The sequence below is a fragment of the Oenanthe melanoleuca genome, chromosome 21 (genome assembly GCF_029582105.1).
Source record: "Oenanthe melanoleuca isolate GR-GAL-2019-014 chromosome 21, OMel1.0, whole genome shotgun sequence".
NCBI classification, from domain to species: Eukaryota; Metazoa; Chordata; class Aves; order Passeriformes; family Muscicapidae; genus Oenanthe; species Oenanthe melanoleuca.
Window position 1 is genome coordinate 2,177,922 of NC_079354.1, and position 23,715 is coordinate 2,201,636.

Genomic DNA, 23,715 nt, shown 5'->3' on the forward strand with positions numbered 1-23,715 from the left:
CAGGCTTGTGAAGATACTTTAATACATCTGAAAAGAATGCATATACAAAGAACTTAGACATGAAAAAAGCATTGGTTCAACACTAATGGGTCTACAAGAAATTGAAATTTTGGAAGATGGAGAAGATTCCCTAAGTCTTAAAATTTTTTGAATTTGCAAACCGAAATATATTTTGGTAAAATCCTTATGATACCACAGATGGTCTGTGCAGAGACACTGTACATGATCCTTAGGGGTTGGAGCCCCTCTTCCAGGCTCAAGGTGACTCATGAGAAAAAGGGCTTCCCTCAACTGGTCCCAGTATGGTGTCACACCAAACACCAGAAGCCTCTCCCTGTGCTTCCTTTCAACTGACACAGGTTTCTCTCTCCACCCCTCCCTGAAGGATGCTAAGGCATCCAGCAAGAGATGCACCATCAGAGCCAGCTCAAAAACCCATTGTAGCATATCCCAGGTCCCTTCAGGGTGTCCAAGCAGCAGTGTATGTGCTGGTCACTGTAAGCATGTCTCTAATAATTAAGGATTGGCAGAAGGTAGATTCATTAAAAGCCAACTGACCCAGCTAGGCATTTCCAAAGGTGCAGTTATTTCTTCAACATGAGCCAAAAGATTATGATGGCAAAGATTAAGGAAGAGACCAACAAGTTAGTTTCAAGTCTGATGGTGCATCCAGGAAAAAAAAAAAAAAAAGTAAAAATAATTCTCCTGTTCCTAAGGCTTTGTAACTTAGAGGATGGGGTATAAATTTATGACCTGCACAGTTAAAAAGCCAGGGGAAAAAGATACAAGGCAACTTCAGAGAAGATGTATTTTCTACAATCCTTCTTAGAGGAGCACCAGCTTGGGACATTTTGCTCTCCTGACTAAAGTCTGCTGATACCCAGGCTGCTGGCTGGCTGCAGAACAGCCCTACAAGGTTTAGAAACCAGAACCAAGTCTTGCCACACCAGCGTAAGGCGCAAGACTTCAGTTAAACAGCCTAAAATTAGTCTATTACAGAAAAAGTCATTGAGAATGCCTTGATGTTAAACAAAAAAAAAAATTAGAAACAATAAACAAAATAAAAAACTAGTAATGATCAGTGTCTTCTGATAATACATAATTACTCAAAATTAACTAGTTTAACTGAATTGAGAGGGCACTGGGGAATAAACACTAACATTCTCATCTCACACAAGGAATGTGTGGGGGAGATGGGAGTGCAGGGCATTTGTCATTATTGCAAAAACAAATTTTAAAATTTGTATCTTTAGTTTGATTTTAACATTGCTTTTAGTATGACATCAAACACCAGCTTTGCAGAAGGGGCTGTGGAGGGACGTTCATAGCAGCACACACCTGCGAGTCTTCTTCGGCTCCGGGGGCTCCAGGGCAGCCAATATCGCCTCGTCAAATACATTCTTTAGGCCTTTCTGAAAAGGGGCAAAGAGAGAAAGGGGCAGTCTCATTTTTGAGTTTTCACACAAACAAAACCCCCCAGAAAGCCAAGTGGCAGCCACACCCCTCTGAGGACACGTGGAGTTGTGCCATCCCCAAAGCCTCCTTACCACCGCTCTCAGCAGCTTCTGAGCACAGCATCTCATTTTCAGAGCAAGAAAACTAATCCTCAGAGAGCAGACCAGTGGACAAAGAGCAACACACACACACCAAAGTAATTTCCTTAAGGCAACTTTTATGAGTAACTGGCTACTCACATATTTCACATGCTAATGATAAAGTAGAAAGTGCTGCATTCAGATGGAAGAGCTCAACCTGGAGCACACCTGGGACAACACACATCCCTGTGTCAGTGGAGGAGAGACAAGGCAAGCATGCAATGATAACCTGGTCCAGTACATGCTCTGGTGGGGCATCCAGCCCCAAACACCCCAGGGTTAGAAGCAGCCAGGCAGAGCCCAGAAGCTGCCATGGCAGCAGAGAACTCAAGCTGGGAGGAGTACAGAGGGGTACCATACACTCTGTTAAGGATTAAACTGGAGCCAGAAAATGCAACTTGAATAAAGCTTCATCAGTCATTTATACAAACAACTGCAGTTTTTAATTTCAAAATTTAAAGACAAGCTACAATTGATATTTTTTCCTTAAAACAATAAAAATCAGAAATACGATAGTAAGCAGCAGCTTTACATCTTACAGTAACAGGCTTTAAGGATCTATTATTGAAATTAAGAGCTCTACCATGTTAGTGAAAGCAAGAATTTTAACAGTTCATAAAGCAGTAGCAAGTACATCAATATTTCCTTCCCGCCAAGGACTGACAGATACTCCACTATAGCACAGACAGCCAAAGCAACAGCAACAGAAAACATCTCACTGCACACAGGAGAACCAGAAAACCCTTCACGTTACAGCATCATTTGCAGATCACCAGTTCAGGTACTTTTGTCATGCAAATACAGTTAAGAGCCACAAGTAGAAATGGAAAACACACGCATTGTTTCTTCCAGTTGGATTCAGGAAGATCAAACATTATCTTTTTTTTTTTTTTTTTGGTCGTTCTTTAAATAACGATGTAACCAAATCCTTTCCCCCAACAGCCTGAATTATAAAGCTAGCCACACCTGGCAACCCAAGCAGCAGGGAGTTAAGCGAGTCCAGTTCACGTTCCACAGTCACAATGTTTTACTAAAGATCTCAAGTACTGTTTTCAGTCCAAGAGCTAATACAGAGGTTGCTCTAAGATGGCAAGCAGGCACAACAGCTTTCAATCAAGGTGGTTTGATTCATTTTTAACCAGGTTTCTACAGTAGTGGGACAGAGGAAGCAGCAGCAAGAGGGGAAGAAGAAAGTTTAGAATATACAGCACTTCCTTTTGGGCTGAGTTTCCGGAGGCTCGAGGGCAGCTAGGATAGCCTCATCAAACACATTCTTCAGACCTCTCTACAAGACAGAGGGGAGGAGAAAAAACAGCAGCCAGGTTAGAGGATTAGAGAAAAACAAGCAGATACAAAGAGCATTCAGGAGCAGGCTGAATTCACAGAGGCAGTAAACAGATTTACTTTGCAAAAAAACAAAGTAGATCCCAGGAGAAAATATCACTTAAGATTACCCAGAAGTCAATGACAGAGACAGAGAGAACATGTGACAGGCCAAATTGGACAAAATCAACACTCAGAAGGGCAGAGGCACAAACACAGCAAGAACATGGGGGTGGGGGCCACTCAAAGGGTGATGGTTTCCACTCTGCTGTACTACATTGAAGGAGTTTACACAGGAATGATTCAAGCACACAGCAGCTTGCCCCACCACAGGGACCAAAAGGTCAATTAAACCTTTTGTCACCACCCACTGTGGATGAGTGAACACCTTGGATGCACAGACTACTCATCCCAACTCCCCAGGTGGCAGCAGGTCCAGAGCAAAGGCTCCAAACAACTCTTCTGCTTTGTGAATTCAGCCCCTGAATAACTGAAGGTCTCCAAATGGCTGGGAACACACAGGCTGGGATGGAAGCAGGACCACCCTGGTAAGCCATCATCACTGGCAGTCACTAACTCTCAGTCTTTAGAAGTGATGCAATACCTTACCAGTGCTACTCTGACACTGGGAGCCAGCATGGAAATGGTGCATTTCAGTTATTCAGTCTAGTTGCCAAAGCAAGTGTAACCACAGAAAGACAGGAACAGCGTTAGGAGTGCAACCACTGGGATCCAAGAGCAGCCAAGCAGTGACAGAGCTGCAGGACTCTGCAGGGTTACACCAGAGTATGCTGGAAGCACAACAGGAACAGTGCAGGGCCACTCCCACCCAGCTCTGCCAACTTACACACCACACCAGAAGTGAAACCTGGCTCAGTTTAGGCTAACTGGACTCGCCTAAATTTACTGTCATGAGTGCACCCTCCAAAAATTCACACCTGCTTTATGACAGCTGAAGGTAAACAGAAAAACTTCAATTACATCCTGTAAACAACTGCAGTCTATGCAAAACTTAGACTTCTTTTAAGATCATTCAAATGTAACTGGTTTCTCCCTTACAGGTTATACTGCATATATCCCTTTTAGAAGGTCTTTAATCTTGTTTTACTGAAGCACATACATGGGAGATCTCTAAGGCAGTGCCATCTGGAAGCATTTAAGGCCATCACATTACATGCAAGATTATACTTGAAAGAACAACAGTTTAAGGAAACTGCAGTGTGCATTCTGTACATCCTCCCCAGCAATTTTTCTTTTTCTTTAAATGAGTTGCAACTCAGGACCAGAGCTAAAGACTCCAGATAAACAATGCCTCTGAAGTCTAAACAGTAATTAGTTTTCCTTTCTCTGTGACAATAAAGCTGTAGCATAAAAACCAATTATATACTGTTAGAGAGATTAAGAACCCAGGGACAAAACTGCTGTGAAAATAGACCAGGGTTAGAAGCCTGGATGATCAAGAGTAACAACATTAAGTTCAATACCACAGGCACACAAGCCTGTTAAAATCATGACTTCTTTGTTACACTGGGAACAGGCTGAGATCAGGCTTCCTCTACCCCCTCTGTTTATGGATGCTTAAAGCACTTTATAAATCTGTGTCAAAACTGGCAACCCAGCATCAGGAGGAAAAAGAAACCAAATTCAGCATTCTCTCTGGTGCTGGGTACTAGGAGTGGGCTTCACAAAGTCCAGACACTTGTAGCCAAGAGTAACAGAAGTAACAATCACTGTAGTTGCAATCTGCAGTCACCCGTTCCTAACAGCAAAGCCTTATCTACTTGTCACAGTGGCACTGGGCCCTGTTTTGGAGTGAAAGGTTAGAGACAGACACTGAAAATGCCTTCATCACAAAAAAGGATTCCACAGCCTGAGAAAGGGGGATAGAAGTGGCTCTCTAATAGAGCAGTCATTCAAACATGGGAAGAAGGTACTCTGTCTTTACAGAAAAAACTCAGGAACTCAGCCTCTTACGACTCACATAGTACAAAAACAAATAATGCCAGCATAAATAATGCAAATAATGTGATTCTGTGAGTATTTGCTACTGTGGTGTCAAAGTAATTTGTAAATTAGTTGGGAAGAAAAAAAACCACTCTGGACTGCTGAGGTGAACTGCACAGACAGCATCTGAGGCAAAGAGAGAGTGAATACCCAGCTGAGTCTCACTTCAACTGAAATCAGCTACTGCAGCATTGCCTTGCAGGTAGGAAAACAGCCCTCCTGGCCAGGGAAGCAGCTGGCTCCTGTGTTCAGCAAGCTGCCAGTGAGATCACTGCAGGAGCTCCACACAGCCCTTCCCAGATCAGCTACACTGCTGTTCACCAGCTACTGGTGACAGACCCAGGAATAAAGTGTTTTGTGAGTCAGCAACAAATGAAGGGAGAAGAACAGAGCAGATGCAAACCAGCTCATTGTCCAGGTGAGAAGGTCCTGAATCTTCCCATGTCACTCCTGACTCCTAAAATCATCACTTGGTATATAAGCACTAATGCCCTGGAAGAAAATTCAGCTGAGCTTCCAAGTGCATAAAGTTGTTCACTGCAACAGACACAGATTAGTCTATCTGGAAACAGAAATAATGGAGAAACACCAACATTTTTTTCATATCAACTCTTGCTCTGGTAATTCTAAGTGGTTCCATGCAATTTGGGCAGACAAAAACTCAAGTCCAGAGCTACAGAGGAAAGGGTCTCAGAGAGCAGTACAGGACAAAGGCCCTGGCAGGTATTTACCCAACTAGCACGTTCTACAGCCTAGTTAGCAGCAGCATTCAGGCTGTGCCACACACCATCTAAAACTGTATTTTGGAGCTGAACAGATCCAAGAAAAATTACAGCTCAAGCATAAATAGCCCTCAGCTTGCCTGTGGGCAGTTAGGATGCATGGCCAAGGCCATCTTCTGCTCAGGGATTCCCAGGATGAACAGCAACATGCCTCACCACACCACCTCCAGTGCCAGTGTCCTGCACAACTCCAGCAAAGCCACTTCCTTCACAGGAGACACCCAGGAGAATCTTTGTTACAAAAAAGCCTGAGGATTTTAAATGGAAGAGTCAATGTGCAATCTGGGCAAAAGGGGCAAGCTAAGCAGAACTTCAGGCTTTGTCAAGTTTGGTAATAAAGTTCAAATAAAGGAGATTAATGCACAACATAACTGGAAAGAGTGAGGGGCTTGATGCTGTACACCCCTGCTCCCTGCACATCAGAGAGGAACAAATTCTTTACAGATAAGCATTAAGGAAGTTGTTAAAAAAGATTTATAGACAATTCTGCAAGAGTAAGAACCTAGGATTAAGTTCCCAGAGCATCCAAAGTCAAGGCAACAGGTCAGCTAGCCAGAAAACCCACTCTAGTATTCTTAAATGAAAGGGAAAGATAATTGAGTTTCTTGCTCTCAAGTCAGCTACTTTAGTTGGCTTTTGACTCACATTCACAAGTCATAAACATGATGTAAGAACAGTCTTAAGAACTGTTTAACTGTTAATTTCTGTTTCAACAGAACTTCTGTCTGAAGGAAGGGCACAGGAAGCAGCTCACCACCAGCTGCACAGGAAGAGAAGGCAGCCCTCAACCATGAAGGTTTCCAATCCCCCAAGTGCCAGCAATAACTTCAATGAGAGGCTTTTTATTCCCTTTGTCTGTTTCAGCAGTGAGATGCACTGTGTCCCAGCCCAATTATTACTGTTTGTAATGTACCTTCTAAGTTTTCAACAGTTATTTTTCTCCAGCACAGAAGCAAACACAGTAAGCACATCCTCCTCCATCACCCCTCTGCACAGGCCTAACCCACACAGGCTGGTTTTCTTTGTATCACTGCCAACTCCCTGTGCCTTAGAACAACATGACAAAGAGAAAGCTACAGTGTAAATAGCAGAAGCAGAGCTTACACCCCTTCACATCCACATTGAGCTGTTTTTCCCCGGAACTGAAAAAAGAATGGAATAAAAGCAAGCAAAAATAGTCAAAGAGCAGCCCTTACCTGTGTAAGTGCAGAACACTCCACGTATTTTACAGCCTTCAGGTCCCGGGCCAGCTTTTCAGCAGTCTCTGGAGTTATGGGCTTCTGCTTGTTCTTGGCAAGTTTCTCAATTGTTGAGGGATCATCTCTTAAATCAATCTGGGTCCCAACAAGCAGAAAAGGAGTCTTTGGACAGTGGTGAGTGATTTCAGGTACCCACTAAAGACAGAAGAGACACAGCATTTGTTACTAACCACCTAAGATAACTCCTGACATACTTCAGCAGCTCCTTTTTCAAGCAGAGTTCAACCAACCTTTTCTTTCACATTTTCAAAAGAAGAAGGAGAGACCACTGAAAAACAGACCAGAAATACATCTGTCTGTGGATAGCTGAGGGGTCGTAATCTATCATAGTCTTCCTGACCTAGAGAGGAGGAAATTAACACTGTGTTAGACCCAGACAACAAAATTCTGCCCTTTACAGGAGTCAGAATGCACATTTCATCACAGTAACATTGCTGTGATTAATCCTAACTCTTAAGCAAAGAGCCAAGCATACAGTGAACTCAAACATTTGAAAAAAAATTTATGTTTCAAATCCAGAATTCATTCAGTTGCTGCATAACCATGAGCTGCTGAAAGTCACAGGAAAGCTTTGAGATCAAACACCTTCAGATTGCATAACACTCTCTTGTATAAAGGAAAGATGCAGAATGTGGATCCAGTCATAGATGAGGTCTCCTGCACCAAGTCCATTCATTTCAAGTATTATCCCATCAAATTTCATTACTCTGCAAAAACACCCCTGCTCTTTGGAGGGAGAAAATCTATTCTAAATCTAAAATACCTTGTTGCAATTAACAGACTAGTCCAAAAGTCTGTCTTCCAAGTGCAAGCTCAAAATAAAGACTTGGGTTTAAACTGAGAACTAGCAATAGGGTTTTCACATATTGCTAAATTTTGTCACCTGTGCTGGCTGCTATAAAAAAAAAAAAAAAAAAGCAGACATAAAGCAGGCAACCATTAAGAACAAGAACTTTCCCCTCAGCAGTCCAGCTCTGGACAGAAAGCCTTTACATTCACAGGTGCACAGTCACCTACATGCATTAAAGTCATTTGGTAATTTCTCAAAATTACTAGCTGGATCACTGCTCATGCTGATAACAGATGAATGTGTGTAATTATATACACAACACTTCTCAGAGGTGGGAACCCTCAGCTGGAAAACAGGAAGGACTCAACACAACTCCCCCCACAGGGACTCTGCAATGCTACAACTGCTGGAGGACCACCAAGATCCCACATGATACAACATGTGTCAGGAAGGAGTCACTCTTTTCCACTAACTCCTTATCCACTAGGGAGCTACAATAATGGGAACAGGAGTCACATTTGGGAGAACATGGAGAACTAAGTGAAGCCATGGTGAAGGATACACTCAGCACAGACAGCTCAGGGTGCAGCTGCAGTGCCAGCTGCAGGCTGAGCTCTGGGTGTCTGGGAGCCCCAACAAAGGGCCCAGGGACCTGTGGCACAGCCACCTGAGGGACATTCAGATGCAGCAGGAGCCAAGGACTCAGCTGGAAGCACCCAGACTATCAAACACAGGCTGTGAGTGATATAAAAACCCACAGTTTGCTTTGTTCAGGGTCTGTTCCCAGAGGCACTAGCTCAAGTTATTTTGGTTTTGCACCACCATTAAATCTTAAGGATCTGGATGCCTGAGACATGTATAGGAAGCCTGGGGCTGAGGCAGTAAGGAGACCTTGTCTGACTGTCACAGTGGTGCACATTGAGAACCAAGCTCCACTGGGTCACTGCAGCTGCTGCTATGAACAGCCTTCAGTCCCAGCTCAGGTGGTGAAGTGTGACCACATGGCCAAACAGCAAAGTTTCTTTAACAGCTACAGGGTTTAACTGAAAGTCTAAGATTGTCTCATTAATCAAATCAGATGCTAATGATGCATGCAAGAACACAGCTGGAAACAGTCAGACTAAATTATATCAGACAATTTCAGATGAAATCTTATGAAGTAAGCTCCCTAAAGGGCTCTTTTGAAGAAGAGTTTACAATACCAGATCACTTCAGTACTAGGCAGTAAGGACTGGGTATCCAGCAGCTGAACCAGTTTCTACCCTTTCTTGTTAACTTTTCCCACATGCAAAGCAATGTTTAGATATTTCATCACTGCACATTTCCCCAGCCTAAAACTGAGATGCAGTTTAAACAAGAGGCCAGCATATTTTTAATTTTTAAAAGCATACAGGCTTATGAAATCTACACCCTGACTTCATCCACATTAAGGATGCAGAGACGTACACACATTTAAGAGATTCTAATAATAGTCATTCTGTCTGGACAGAATCAAGAGACATTTTCCTTAATAAAAACAACCTCAACAACAAAGAAAAACAAGTGTATGTCTTCATGTTCAACATCACCTTGGATAAATCTTGGTCAAGTACAACGACACAAACATTTGGTTTCTCACCTGCAGTATCAAAGAGGCCAAGGGTGTAAGGCTCTCCTCCAATCATCACTGTTACAGCATAGTTATCAAAAACCTGGCAAGAAAAGAGACATGAAGCCATCATCCTATCCACCTTGCCAGAGCACCTCTGATTTGAACAAGAGATACCTTTACAGGAAAACAGAACCATCAGGCTTACAGTGCTGTTATCACTAATACCATTACCAGAACAATTCCATATTGGGATTATTATCCCCAATGGGGATACTCCAGCTGTTTCCATTACACACTAAAGCAAAGGCATATGAGGTACACCACTGAATAACACATGGTAAAAGCCACTGGGCAGAACACCTACAGCAGTGTTTGCTTGTTACTGCAAGGAGGTTTCCCACACTGCCACAGAAATTCCAAACTTCAGCCTTAGGGTGACACAGTAAACACATCCCCACAAGGACAGAATGGGTAATGTCAGCTCTGCCCTTGAAGGGCACACAGTGATGGGGCTGCATCTCACAGCACCCAAATCCTCTGAATTTCTGAGTATCTAGGGAACTCTATTATAGAGTCCAATCCTTCAAGAGGGATTTATCCTCCATCTTTGAAAGAAGCAGTATCTGGTAAAAATCAGTCTGTGTCAAATTCAATCTAAAAGGAGAGTCTGACTCCAGATACCAAGTTCTATTTCCTCTGTAACAGCACTTGGCACAATAGTACTGCCCCCCAGGACATTGCACAGATTAAAACCAGCACTACCCAGTGTTTCACCCACCAAGTGGTTTACAGAAAACTGAGCACAAGGACCTACCCAAAAGCTCACCTCCAACAGACACCCATTCAGCAGAGCCCTGTCTGAGGTCAGCATCCTTCATTCCAATAAACCATGTTATCTTCAGAACCACAACAGACAGTACTGCAGAAACTACCTTTGGTAAGATCCTTCCCACTGCAAAAACCCCAAACCCACCACCTGTCCCTGCAAGCTGCTGCATGGTCACTTGGGGCCAGTCAGGGCCTGAATGATGATGGGAAGTTCTGCTTCTCACAGAACTGCAGCCTGAGCAGCTCTCACAGCTGAAGAAACCCCAACAGGAAAGAGGCCAGCAGCCACCTCAAAGGCTTTTCATGCAAGTGAGCAGGGTGGGAGGTGCAAAATAAGCAGTCACATGCATCTATTGTTAATATAGTAAGAGCTTAGGTCCTTGGAAAAAAAAAAAAAAAAAAAAAAAAATTGAGGTAAGAGCAGTGAGACTGCACTTCAAAACTGTACCCCCAGAGCTCAGATGTCTCCTTCCCACCTGACTGAGAAAGCAATTATGGCCACTGCACACTGTATATCCCCAGAACATCATCCAGAAGCAGAAATTCACTTCTCACACTGTTTTGAATTGGCACATTTAAGATTTTAGAGCACTGCAAGAGACTTCACCACTCATCCCCACTACCTGCAGCCCAATCCATCACACACTGCACTGGGTCTGCCTTACTGAACACACAACAAAGTGCCCAGCTCCAAATCACACCCTGAGGCTCAGGGAGGGTGGAAAGTTTTTCACAGGGCACATTCAACCTGCTGTGACTGTACTGCTTCAAGACCCCAAAAGACAGATCAGGATGAGGGCTCCTCTGTTCCTAGGAACAGAACATGGAACCTGAATGATGAAGGTCAGAGCATTTGCTCTTCCACATGTCAGAAGATGGCAAACAGCTTAATTCCCTCATTTTTGTTCAGCTACCCCTTCAGGGCAATTAGCATGTCTCCTTTCTTTTTTTTTTTTTTTCTTTTTAAAGCTCCCTATCTGCAGAAAGGGATTTTCAAATTTTAGTATTTTTAAGGAATAGCTTTTATTGTAATGTGTGGGGTAGAGAGCCCTAAGAAGGCCAGGGTTATGAGGCTGGCCTCCACAGCAACCAGGGAACTATAATCTCATAGCACAATTCACAGACCATTTCACTCAGTTGTGCCAAAATGGTTAAAAACCAGAGCCCAAAGAAGTTTCAGTTCCTGCCAATGCCAGACAGCCCATTGCAGCAGCTGGCAGGAGCTCTCATGGGACAGGACTCACACTTGAGCTGTCACAACCCAAACACTACCAGTGCCTTTCTGAGGATCTGTCCCTCACTGCCTTGACTTTTGAGAATGGCAACAACATCAAAAACACACAGGTAACAAACCATGTGCAGTACCACCATGAAGCCCATCTTCCACTGGGAAATTTCCTCCATGAAGAGAAAGGATTCAAAACACAAAGGCAACTGAACAGAACTATCTATCAGTCTGAAATGGTGTGCTCTCCATCCACACTGCACAAGCACAACAATATGCCTTCTATTTCTCTGTCCATTTATTACTAGAAGCATTAACTGGAATATCAGAGATTAGGTACCAGTTTCCAGAGTCTGAAGCATGCCTCTAGGCTATTCACAGAATTAGGAATGGGCCTCTGATATCTCCAGAACAGCAAGTTCATCAAGCCATGAAGTTCAGAGGTAAGTAACATTTTGGAAACATGAGGCAGATTTAACAGGCACTATAAAGAAGCCTTAGCACACCTTGAACACACTTCACTGGCAACTAACTTTTTGGCAAGTTTTTCACATTCCTTGTTAGCAGAGATTCACAGCCAGTACTACTGTGTGGAGGACAGAAGACAAACTTGAAGGTTTTCAAAACATACATCTGGCACCTCAGAGGAGCTACCTGGTTTTCTGAGTCACTTTGTAATACAGAGAATATTACCACCCATTTCACTGGCAGATGTTCTCTGTGATGCATTTCCAGGTCCAAATTTGTTTGGGACACACAGATAAACTCTTCAGCTTGTATATTAATAGAAGATGGCCTTTTCAGGTCCATAATAGAGAAAATGAGTAAAAAGAGCATCCAGGCAGCAGCAGGGTAGCAGACTGTATAAAAGGTATACACTTCTCCAAGCTGTATCAGTCATTCTCCAAGAGGAAAGGAGGCTGTAGGAGCACATATTAGGGCATGCATGCTGTTAAGGTTAGTTCAGAAGGGAACTCATGCCACCCCACCCCAGCATGCCCAAAGAACAAGCAGAGCCATCCTCACACTTACCGTTGGTACATATTCCGATGGGAATTTATTTGTTGTATAAGAAATTAAGAGACAGGTTTTACCAACAGCACCATCGCCCACTACTACACACTTGATCGTCTGCATAGCTGAAATCTACTAGAGTATCAACTCCAAAGAGAACCTATAAGAAAAAAGAAAAGATACATATATTTAGATGTTTCCCATATGAACTAGATAGCCATGCACATCACCTTTCACTGGAGCCCAAACCACTAACAGCACGTGTGAGATATGAAAACATTCCTAATTGAGCTGGTGGATCCTTTTCCTCCACCACACACACAAAGCTGCTCACATTGATGAACCAAAGAATTTCTGCCTAGTTACCTAGAGATGGGTAAAAACATCTTTGGGCTTTTCCAGACTCAATGTTTTATGCATGGAAGCATCTAGCCTCAGATGCACTGAAAGCTGGAAGTGTGAGCTGTGGTCTTGAGAGCTGCTCAGGAACACACCTGTCTCCAGAGAGCTCCCTCTGAGAGCAGCTCAGCATGAGAACACACCAGCAGTGTTCATGGAATAAAAATGTACATGTATAGACAGAAAAAAAATACATTATTTTCTTCTTTCCCTGCCTCTTTTAAGACCTAAACACCATTTTACAATTTTCTGGTTAAAGTTTCAAGTTAACACACATCTTTATGCCCACAGTGAAGTGTTAACAGCACTGAGAGCTCAGCAGAGCATTCAGATCCCAAGGGGATTACTCTTCAGACATCACAAAATCCAAATGCACCCAGCTACTCCCACAATGTCTCAGCAAAAACTTCAGCACATGAACTAAACCAGTATGTATCACCAATATCTCCTCCAAACACTTCCTGGCTATCTCCAATGTTGCACAGCTGCCCTTCATTTGTGTATTATTTTAATTAAAGGTGTGCCAGGCTTCTGGTCATGCCTTCACATAGATCTGTGAAATCCTGACCCCAGGAAATGAGTGCCAAAGCTCTCACTGACTGTCAGCATAATATCATCACTTTTACTTACAGCAACCAAGATTTGCTGCGAAGTCTTTGTAAAGTCCTGATGGGAGCAGGGGGTGTTACAAGCAGCAAATTTGCCATTACAGGAACAGCAAAACTTTACTGGCATGGCTCTCAGGTCTGGGTAACTGCAGGTCAAGGTAACTGCATTAAAAAATCCAAATCAATCCCTCCTGAACCATGCATTTGGTCACTTCCTGGGGATTTCATTTCTTACAGTAATGTAAATAAAGTACAGTGCAAATCCAGATTTTTGAGGCTTTAGTCCCAGCCAGCAACATGACTTGATACTGTATATCACACCATCATGCCTGCAAGGAAAGGAAATCACTAGGGATTCAAAAGAAACCTACCACCCCCAGCTCTTCTTCAGATACTGCAGGGATGCTCTAAGACTCCAAGAAAGACAGCTACCCTCATAATAAACATTCTCAAAAATTCCTAAGAACAGTGTTTCTAGAGGAATACCAGTCACCACCCTTTCCACAAGACCTGGACTAAACCACAGGCAGTTTTAGGAAAAGGCAGCAAAGATTCTCAGAGCATGAGCCAGCACCTGGTACACCAGGCACTCACACTGCCATCCTCATCTAGAAATCTTTCAGCAAGCACAGAGACAAAGAATGATGTGTGCATGCATCAGGTGTTGCCACCAGTCCTCTACTTGGTGCCCCATCTCAGTATCAATAGAACCTATGGACTGATGCAGATCTCAATTTCCCAGCAGACATCCAGCAGGATGCACTGTGCAACAGCACCAACAGCCTCTTCATTAATGCAACAAAAAGCTCTGCAATTTGGCCCTGAAGCAAACACACATTTACTCAAAAGGACAAAGCAACTATTTAACATTTCAAAAGACATCTTCTGTGTTCAGGCCAGTTCAACTGTTTATATGCAAGTACTATCATTCAATATTGCCTCAGCTGCAAAGTGCTCCCACAGTTCTGCCTTGCCATGCTGTCAGCACTGACTGATCCCAGAGAAAGTCCCATTTCAGAACAAAAAAAAAAAAAGCAATCAGTGGAACAGCACAGCTCAGAAAGTTTTCATGCTCAGAGCAAAGGTGCAAAGGGATGAGCCACTCATTAAGGTGATTTTTAAAGGAAAATACACCAAAACTCAGGCAGAGCAAACCAAGTGCATCCCAGCTAACCCCAGTATACCCCACTCATGTGGCCAATTCCACTACCTGCCTTTAGGCCTGGGCAAAGCAAAAGTACTCAGCTCTGCCACTGCTCTGTGCAGGTAAGCTGCTGCCTCCAGGAATTCCTCTCAGACTTAGTAAATGAAATACAAAACAAATTTCCACACTGGGTTTCCCAGCTGCTTCTCGTGTGTTTTTTCCAGTTTCCACTCGAATTTGTTCCACTGCCCAGCCAGTCCCAGGAGTCCTGCTCCAAGCTGTCCCTGCCCACCCCAGGGCTGGCACAAGTGGAGGAACATCCTCTCAAGTACCAGCACTTTAGGGAAGCACTCCTTCCACCCAGCTCTCCCCTGGGCAGACAGAACTCCTCCATGCTGTAATCCTCCTTTCCTGTTCTACTTCCCTCTTCCACCCACCTCCCCAATTATTTGTATTTCCTTGTTTACCTGTAATTTGCAGGTTGGACATCTGCTTCAGACCACCTGTCCAGAGCCCAGAAAGCACACTAGAGATAAAATCCTTGCTCTGAAGCACTCCCTGTGCTCACTGCAATGGACCAATCCATGACTCTCTATAAACCCAAATTTTGCACATTACCAGAAAAACTCACATACACCTTTGTAAAAACAAAAAACGGGTTTATTACTTTTTGAAGAGTATTACGCTTTAAAGCTCATTCCTTTAGAGAGCACCAAGCAAGCCACAGTACTAGAAATCATCTCAGGTCACAGAGTGTGCTGCAAACCTTCACTTCCTCCCTGTCCTTGGCCACAGCCAAGTCCCCACGCTGGCACTGGGACAGAAGCTGCTGTTCTCTGGCAAGGGCTCAGGTCAGGGACTGGAGCTGACACAGCACCAGCTGCACACTTACACCTTGTACCCAGCTCACACCGTGCCTGCCACAGCTCCCACTCTATCCACACGGTTCCTCTACCAGAGAACACCAGCACTGCAAATTAAGAGCACTGCTCATTCCCTCTGCACCTCCAATTCCCTTCTGAAGTGGAGCATGGCATGGTACAGATCAGTGACACACAGCACTGCACTGGGTGAAGCAGCACACACCACCTTTTTCTACCAGGTGACCTGATCCTTACAGTTTTCTGGCAGTGGGAACAAAACAGAGAGTACATTACCCAAAGCCTTGCTCTGGAGCCTAGAGAAGAATCTGAATGGCACAGATTTTTTCTTTTTTGGTTTTTTTTCCTCCTTTCTAAAACACAAAACTAACAGCATTTACCATGAAAACAACTGAACTGGACCACTGAAGTTCCTTATGAAACAAGAAAGCACCACTGCTCTCACACAAGTTGTTCACTTGTGGTTCCCCCTGCCACAATTAGACACTTCAAGATTACACATTAAAAGGAACAAAACAAATCTGAGCACATTTCTTGAGTAAAGAGACACCCCCATTTTTTTTAATGGATGTATAACGCTGTTTAAATACTGAAATAAGATGGTGTAAGTTTTAAACAGATTTAGAGTGTTCAGCATATGCCTCCAAAGTCTTAGCAGTGGCAAAGTGGAGTTGTTGAATAAATTATTTCCCTTGGATTAGCAGGCTTTCCAGATTAGCTGGATGAGCTACTTCATGTTTTGCACTTCTAAGGAGTCCACAGATCACAGCTGAAAACAAGCCCATTTCCAAGGAGCTTAGATTGACTATCCTGGGACCTCCTCTTCCATAGGAATAGCTTTAAGGATACATACACCATTGACTTGTGGTTTAAAAGTAATTTAATCCAATTTGAGATTAACCACAGAATAACTCATCCCCAGAGTGCAACGACAAGGGAAATAGAAACAAAGAAGCTACAGAGGCTTTGGGCTTGTTTCCCCCCAGAAGTCACCACCTAATAAAAGGAAGTCTGTATGCACAACATCCAGCAGAGAGAGCACTCCAAGCAGTTTTAAATATCTGAGGGAATTGAAACAGACTGGAAAGCATTGAAGTCATCCCAGCCTGAGTGCAGTGAGTGGATTTTGAGCCATGTAATTGTGAGCCACCTGGCCAAGCCCAGACAGGAGAGCTGAGGAAACCTGGGAATGCAATGCAGGTCAATATGACTTAGCTCTGTTCAAGGAGTTCTGAAGACTTCTTGAAAACATAAAATTATAAAAATAAAATAAAATAAACAGATCATTGCACTGATTTGATCTCTCAAGCTCTCTGCAGTGTAACCAAAAACTTCAGCAATTCAGTAAAGCACATGTTAACTAATGATACTTGAAGTATTTGCTGGATTTAACCTGCTCAGCATGTGATCACAACAGCAGGATTTCAAAAAACTCAACACTGTCCTAGAGAATTGGGATCTGGCATCTGGAAACTGTGGATAACACAGCCATGTAAACTCTGTCAAATTCATAGGCCATTTTAGAGAATTTTGCTTTAAAGCTCAATTACACTTTTGTGGAAGACAGCTGATCTGCATTTAGGATTAATTCCAAAAGTGTTAACAGAGATGTGAGCAATACAACAAAAAAGGGACTGAAGTCTCCAGTGGAACACTCTGGAGTTCAGTAATCCTTCCTGGTGCAAAGGAAATTCTGGAGTGATGCACTTTGGTCACACAGGGCTGCTGAAGCACCAGGACACTGACTGACCTCAAGAGGCTGAAGAAATCCACAGCACCTATGGCAGGTTCCCACTGACTGAGCACAAGCCACACCATCCCAAAGCTCCTGCTCAAGTCTGACTTTCCCATCCTAAAGGCAAGGCAAGCATATGAAACATAGTGGTACTATGGGAGCACTTCATTTTCACAAACTTTCTGTAACTTCAGAGCAGCTGCAATCTGTTCCAGTACCTATGTCATAACTGGTGAATTAAGTTCAATTTTGTGGGGTTTTGTACACAATCAGTGTTCCCTACTACACCCAGAGTTAAGAATCTCATGATCTCTCCTTGCTGTAAGTGTAATCTGAAGGAGAAACCACAGGCCTTCAAGCTTGTTAAAATTCCTCTAACTTAAGCTACTGAAGGTTGTTTTCAGGTTAAAATGTGTACATTCTCCCAGCCAAAGGAAACTGTGCTGTCAGATCTGTCTGCATGTCCTGAACTCGCTTCCTGCCTCAGCAGCACCACTTCCTCTGTCAGGCAGGACTGAAACTGCTGCCATTTCATCACCAGGAGCAGCTCACTGCAAGGTACTGCCAACCAAAAACCAATCTGTGCTGCTCTCTGGGATCCACCATCAGAGCTGAACTTCAACCAGTCCATCACAGCTTCCAGATCTTGTCTAGACACCTGTTCCACACTCCAAAAAAAATAAACAGCCACTTCTGAAAACCAAGATTTTTTTTTCCCCATCCAATGTCATTTTACAGTTAACAGTTTATTCATCCAACTCAAAGCACTCAGGAGTCCACACTTGAAAGGAACAATATTCACAGGACTTTACTCATGATCTCTGGTAACCACTTCTGCCCTTCCACAGTACTTTCATTTCATATCCTATAAAACCACAAAGTCTTCCTTTGCACTTGATAATTTCTTTCCAAATTAATCCAATCCATTTCAAGGTCCTTGCCCTCAGCTTCTTGGTGCAGCCACAAACCTGTGATACAAAACACAAACAGAAGCCACTCTCTGATATGGTACATACATGCACAAGACAGGAAGCGAAGACAGTTGGGCAGGGGAATAAATCCACACAGCCAGCAAGCTCCCAGGAAGATGTGCTGTGTTCAGGGGGAGCAGCTCAGGCTGTGTACCAACATGCTGTTTGAAGACTCCAAAGATAAAGCTTAGTTAAAAAACACTGCAAAAACAACTTTTTCCAGACACTGAGCTATCCTGGACTCTGTTAAAATAAAGTAGCTGGAAGGCTCACCAACACTGTGACAGCAGCAGGGGAGCTGCCCTTCATTCACTAACCAGCAGAAGGAACCAGAGCAGCTGCAACCACCCCACTCTGCCCAGGCCAAGATGAGCCCCAGCAGCCCTCTGCTCCTGCAGGGCACCTGACACTTATTCACAAGAGGCTCACAAAGAAGTAACAGCACTCCAAGACATGGAAGACTCAGCCACACTTCACATGGTCTAAACCCTGAAGTACCACTGAACTCAAGTAACTGCTCAAACACACTGATGCTGTCAGATGCAGGCCCCACACAAGTCCCTCTGCATTCAGCTGTTCCCCAGCCACTCTCTGGTGCACACAGTCATCCAGCTCATGGAGTGAAACAGGCCTTCCTGACTTGCATCCAAAGCTGAAGGGGCATTTTTGTCATTATTTCCCCAAACAGAACACTCATCATTGGCCAGCAACACAGCACAGCATCCCTCAACTCCAGGAGAGCTGAGCAACTCAAGGCAGTTTGTTCCAAAGCAAGACAATTGTGGCAGCCTCAGCTGAGAGTCTAGCACTGCATGCCACAGCAATCCTCTGCAGCTCCCCCAGGGTCTCTGCAGCTCCACAGCAGCTCAGGCTTCCTCTAACACCACATCAGCTTGCTGAAAACCTTCACCTGCCAGAGTTTGTGCTGAAAAACACATGCTGATCCCACACAACTTGGACAACTTGACAAAAACAACCCAGTACCTACACACCTTCTCCAGACAAAGGCCCCAAGGAAGCCCCCATGTTACTTTATTAAAAAAGGTTCAGCATTGGTTTTTCATGAGACAAGAAAATAGTGCATGGACCAACACTCCTGGGAGGAATTATGCCACAACTTACTCTAAAGTAATGGGAAGAATTGGCAGCACAAGAGCTTAAAATAGAAAAACAGCTTTTAAAAGCTTTTGAAAACAAATTTGTTGTTTTCTCTTTATAAAATATTGTTTAGAAGAAAAATCAACACATCTCAAGGAAAGAATAGCTGAAAAAGGCCTATTACTATTTTGAAGTTTTACACCTCCTTAGGCCAGAGTTGTTCTCTGAAACTCCAAGGGAAGATTACAAAGATGAATTACACAAACTTTGCCTCTTGCTCTCACTGTTTGCAGTTTTCTGCACACCCAGGGCCAGGTAAACAAATCCAGTTTGTCCACTCAAAAACAACCTAAAGGAACCCCCACCAGAAGCTGGGAATTGCTTGCCTTAATGCCATTCCTGTCACTCACCTCGTTTTGACGTCCACACCACGGGCTGCAAGGGGCAGCTGACCACTGTGTTGGGCAGGCCAGACATCCTCAGGGAGGGATTTTTGTGCCAAGCTTCAGCCCTTGCAGAAACTCTGCAGAAAGGGCTTTCTTTACCTACCATTCCTAATGGCTTCCTTCCTGATGGATATACCCTTAGCTTGTATAGTGTAAAACCATAATGAAGTGTAAAGTGTAGGGTTTGGAGGAAGACAGCAAATTAAATAGTGACAGGCTGCAAAAATGTAAAGATACTTTACATTTCTTTTAAAACTTTGCATAAAAGTTTCTGGTAAATAAGTTGTTTTATTTGTCATATATTAACTACTGAAAATAGGGTGCTTTCACCTACATTTAATGTAAGAGAGTGAAAGGAGCCAAGAAGACTAAGTGGTTAAAGAGAGCTTCTTGCTACCTGAAGCACCAGAAACCAATTTCACTTCCATTTGATTTGATAGCACCTTCATCTTCTAAAAGGAAAAAGATGCCATCCTTTCCTAAAGGGCAGGATAACTACACTCTCTACAATTCCTCCTAACTGTCTCCTGCTCTAGAAACTCAAATCATAAATTCATGATGGAGTCACAGGACAGGAAAGCTCAGCTGACCACAATGGGTAGGGTAAAACACACAAGCCCACAGCCAACTTTCAAATGTTGTGAGCACTCACATGGGCATCAAGCAGATTACACACACCTCACCTGCAACATGTTACACACACCTCGGCTCTAGTGCTGCATGTTTGTTTATTGTCCAAGCCTTCCAGCAGCAGAGCTGGAACCCAGCTACACCAACCCACCATGGTAACAAGAGAGCTGCTGAAAAGCTTTTAATTGAAACCTATGCTCCTAAGACTCAGAAAAATACTTTAGTACTACAGTCCTGCATTTTAACCAAAAGGAAACTTTACATCAAGATTAATGGCCAGCTTCATGCTGCACTTTCCATCAGCCTCACACACAGCTCACAGCAAGGAAAGCCCACTGCACATTTGTAAGAGAAATCACTAAGAATTTCACAGGAGCTCCATTTCTGTTTACTGTTGGTTTCTAGCAGAACTACAGTTTCCATTTTAGGTACTTCATACGCTAGAGCTTCCAGAGCTTTTCTATTTAAACAGTAAAACCATTATGAACTCCCCAGGCCAGCCATCAGTTTCAGGCAAACAAACAACCCTAAAGGAGAGTACTTAATGAATTCAGAGCATCAGTTGCAGGTCATGAATAACCAAGTTCAAAGTATGCAAATCTAGCAATTAAAACTTCTGCCTAGGATATGTTACAAAGTGAAAACATGTTTTATCTTGCACCACAGTAATTTTTTATTCCTTGCCAAGACTTAAAAATCCTTTTTTTTTTTTGTTACTGAAGTATAAACAAGAACAGTTTAAACACCAAACCATTTTTACAGTCAGCAATATACTGATTCACATCTTACATGCATGTCTAAGACCTGACTCAAATATACATTTGTCCATACTATCTTCCTCAGAACCTTACACCTGACAAAAAGAGTTTACAAAGCAGAAGTTTACAACAGAAGGGAAGTTTACAACAGCTTCCCCTGCATATAGCCGGCTGAACATAATTTTCATATCAAAAAAGAGAAGCTGTAATGCTTTACTGAGTTATCCTAGTCAGCAACAAAAAGACTTGACCCAGGTTTTAAATGCCCCTTCAAAAAAAAAAAAAAAAAAAAAAAAAAAAAAAAAAAAGTGTTTGGGGCACTGCAACTCAGTACTTGGAACAGCCCACACCTCCTTCCCTGGGAGGGAGGCACAGATGACTATGAGACAAAGACAATCACAGATGGCCAGACCAAGCCACTTCTGATCAGCCAGTTGCCATCTAACATGGCCTCCTCACCAGAGCTTCTCTTCCTCACGCTGCTGGCAAGAGGGGAGCTCTGGCTGCCCTGGCCACAGCAGAAAGGACACCAGGAGCCCTGACCATTCTTTGTCGGGTTTCCAATGCTGGCTGTTACACTCACATCTACCTGGCTCTGCAACTGCCTCCTCCTGCTGTCACCGGCTGCAGGTTCTTTCTACTTACAGATACACAGTCCAGATCACTAACACGGAGCTTTAAAGCACAGACAGGTGTCACACTGCTGCAGAATATACATTTTTATGAGATTTCTAAGGAGAATTATTAACACATGTCAACACCAAGTCTCCAAGCAGTGCTCGCTCCTGCCGCAGCTCCAGGCGGTGGCACCACGCTGTAACGAGAGCGGTGGGACAGCTCTGGCTAACCCACAGCCCGTGAGGAGTCTGCGGCTCCTCGGCTGAGCGCTGCCCGTGCCGGGCTCACAGCTGGAGCTCAGCCCCGCCGTGCCCGCACCCCGCTGCGGTTCGGGGCTCCGTGGCACGGCACACCCAGCCCAGCCCAGCCCAGCCCAGTGCAGCGCAGCTCCTCGGGGATCCCGCACAGCCCCGGGAGCGGAGAGCAGCGGCGGGGCCGGGCCGGGCAGGGCGGGGCCGCGCCGGGCAGGGCCAAGGAAGTGCGGCCGGGCCCCGCCATGGCCGCGGGAACGCTTCCTGCGCCGCTCCGAGGGACCGGCCCGCCCGCCGCCCGCCAAGGGGACACGGCTGGGGAGGAGCAGCGGCGGCCGTGCCCACCGCCTCAACGGAGCGGCCCCACAAAGGCAGCGCCCGCCAGCAGCCGGGAGGCCCCGTACACACAGCGGGCCCGCAGGGCGGCTCCCGCACAGCGGGCGCTCGGAGCGCGGGGAGGGCCGGGGCTCCGCCGGTCGGTGCCGGGGCTCGGCCGGGGGTCCCGGGGCTCGGCCGGGGGTCCCGCTCCCGGCCCCGTCTCCGCCCCCTCCCCCCCCACTCTCACCTCGGACGCTCCGCCGGGCGTTGGCAGCTCACTGCGGGGTCTCCTCGGCGCAGGCACAGGGGCGGCCGATTGACGTCACCGCGCAGCGTGCCGCCGAGGGGGCGTGGCGGCTGCAGCGCCCCCTGCCGGCCGCGGGGCCGCACGGGCCGCCAGGGGGCGCGCGCGGGCACGGCCTGCCCGCCGTGAGGGCAGCGCCCAAACTCCCTCTAGATTTGCTTTTTTCTTTTTATTTTTTGTCTTTTCAGCTCTTCCTGGCTGGGAGACGACACCCCAGAGCAGTGGGCACTTATGGTGCCCATTAACTTATGGTTAAATCCTCCTAACCCCCATCCACCCTTCAAGAACAAGAGGCCAGGAAGAAAATCTCCATGCACAGCCACTTTGAAAAGCAAAGCAAAGCAAAAATCTGGCCTGATTCAGAAAACTCCAGAGTAATTCAAATTTTAAAAGCTGGAAAGAGCTGCAAGTACCAGTGGCAGCAGAATAAGTCACCAAACACTGGCTCTGGGGGGCAGCTGGAATGGGTTAAACCCTCAGAGCATCTTTGTGTTGGATCTCTTAAATGAGCCCTGGTTAATCTGCATGGCCAAAGATGGAACAAAACCCACCCTGCCCAATGAAAAGGTATCAGGAGCATATCTGTGCCACCTTCTGCAAATATTGGCCATTCCTGATGATTCTGGAAAGAGACACTGCCTTCCAAATAATCTCACAGTTGCCCTGAGCACTCACACAAGAGCAAAGGAAGAGGAATATTTTCAAAAGAATTTTCAAGATGAAATGATGAATGGATGTCAGTGTCTCACTGTCTCTTCCAGCTGATTTTGGATGAAATCCCTGCCCTGTCAAGCACAAAGGCACCAGCTGGGTAGAGGCTGAGCCAAGTGGATGAGATCACAGACCTGGAGAGACCCTGGAGTCTCCCACAAGGCACCATCTCATCCTTCCTCCAGAAACCCATCCTCACTGCAAGCATCACAGGAGGCTCCACCTCAGCCTGCTGCCACCAGTTTCATCTTTGTGTCCCAGATTATGGGTTGCTTTGGCTCTAAAGCACCTTCCACTATTTCTGATGAAAGCTCAGTTCTTTGGCTTTAATTAGATCCCAACAGTGCCTAAGCAGTTTTGGGGGAATGGTTCCCCCTTTCCATCACCTGCAGCAGCCTCATTCCCCACTTCCCACAGTGCCAAGAACACTGA

General features: G+C 44.9%; 1 protein-coding gene across 1 annotated transcript; it reads right to left on the reverse strand.

Annotated features, from left to right (window-relative positions):
- CDC42 (cell division cycle 42) lies at positions 1 to 22,642 on the reverse strand. The gene is made up of 6 exons (XM_056508430.1): positions 22,516 to 22,642; positions 12,430 to 12,571; positions 9,372 to 9,444; positions 7,194 to 7,303; positions 6,901 to 7,098; positions 1 to 1,412 (listed from the first exon to the last, which is right to left on the reverse strand). Exons 2-6 carry the CDS (start codon positions 12,532 to 12,534, stop codon positions 1,323 to 1,325), a joined length of 576 nt encoding a protein of 191 aa, XP_056364405.1. The 5' UTR covers positions 12,535 to 12,571; positions 22,516 to 22,642; the 3' UTR covers positions 1 to 1,322.
- Between the last annotated feature and the right edge of the window lie 1,073 nt (positions 22,643 to 23,715).

Bases quoted from the DNA above. Each gene is read 5' to 3' on its own strand.
- CDC42 (XM_056508430.1), bottom strand. From the start codon at position 12,534: ATGCAGACGATCAAGTGTGTAGTAGTGGGCGATGGTGCTGTTGGTAAA. The intron at 9,445-12,429 runs GTAAGTGTGAGG...TTTTCTTGCCAG, and splicing joins CATCGGAATATGTACCAACG to GTTTTTGATAACTATGCTGT. The intron at 1,413-6,900 runs GTAAGGGCTGCT...GCCCCTTTTCAG, and splicing joins AGTGTTCTGCACTTACACAG to AAAGGCCTAAAGAATGTATT.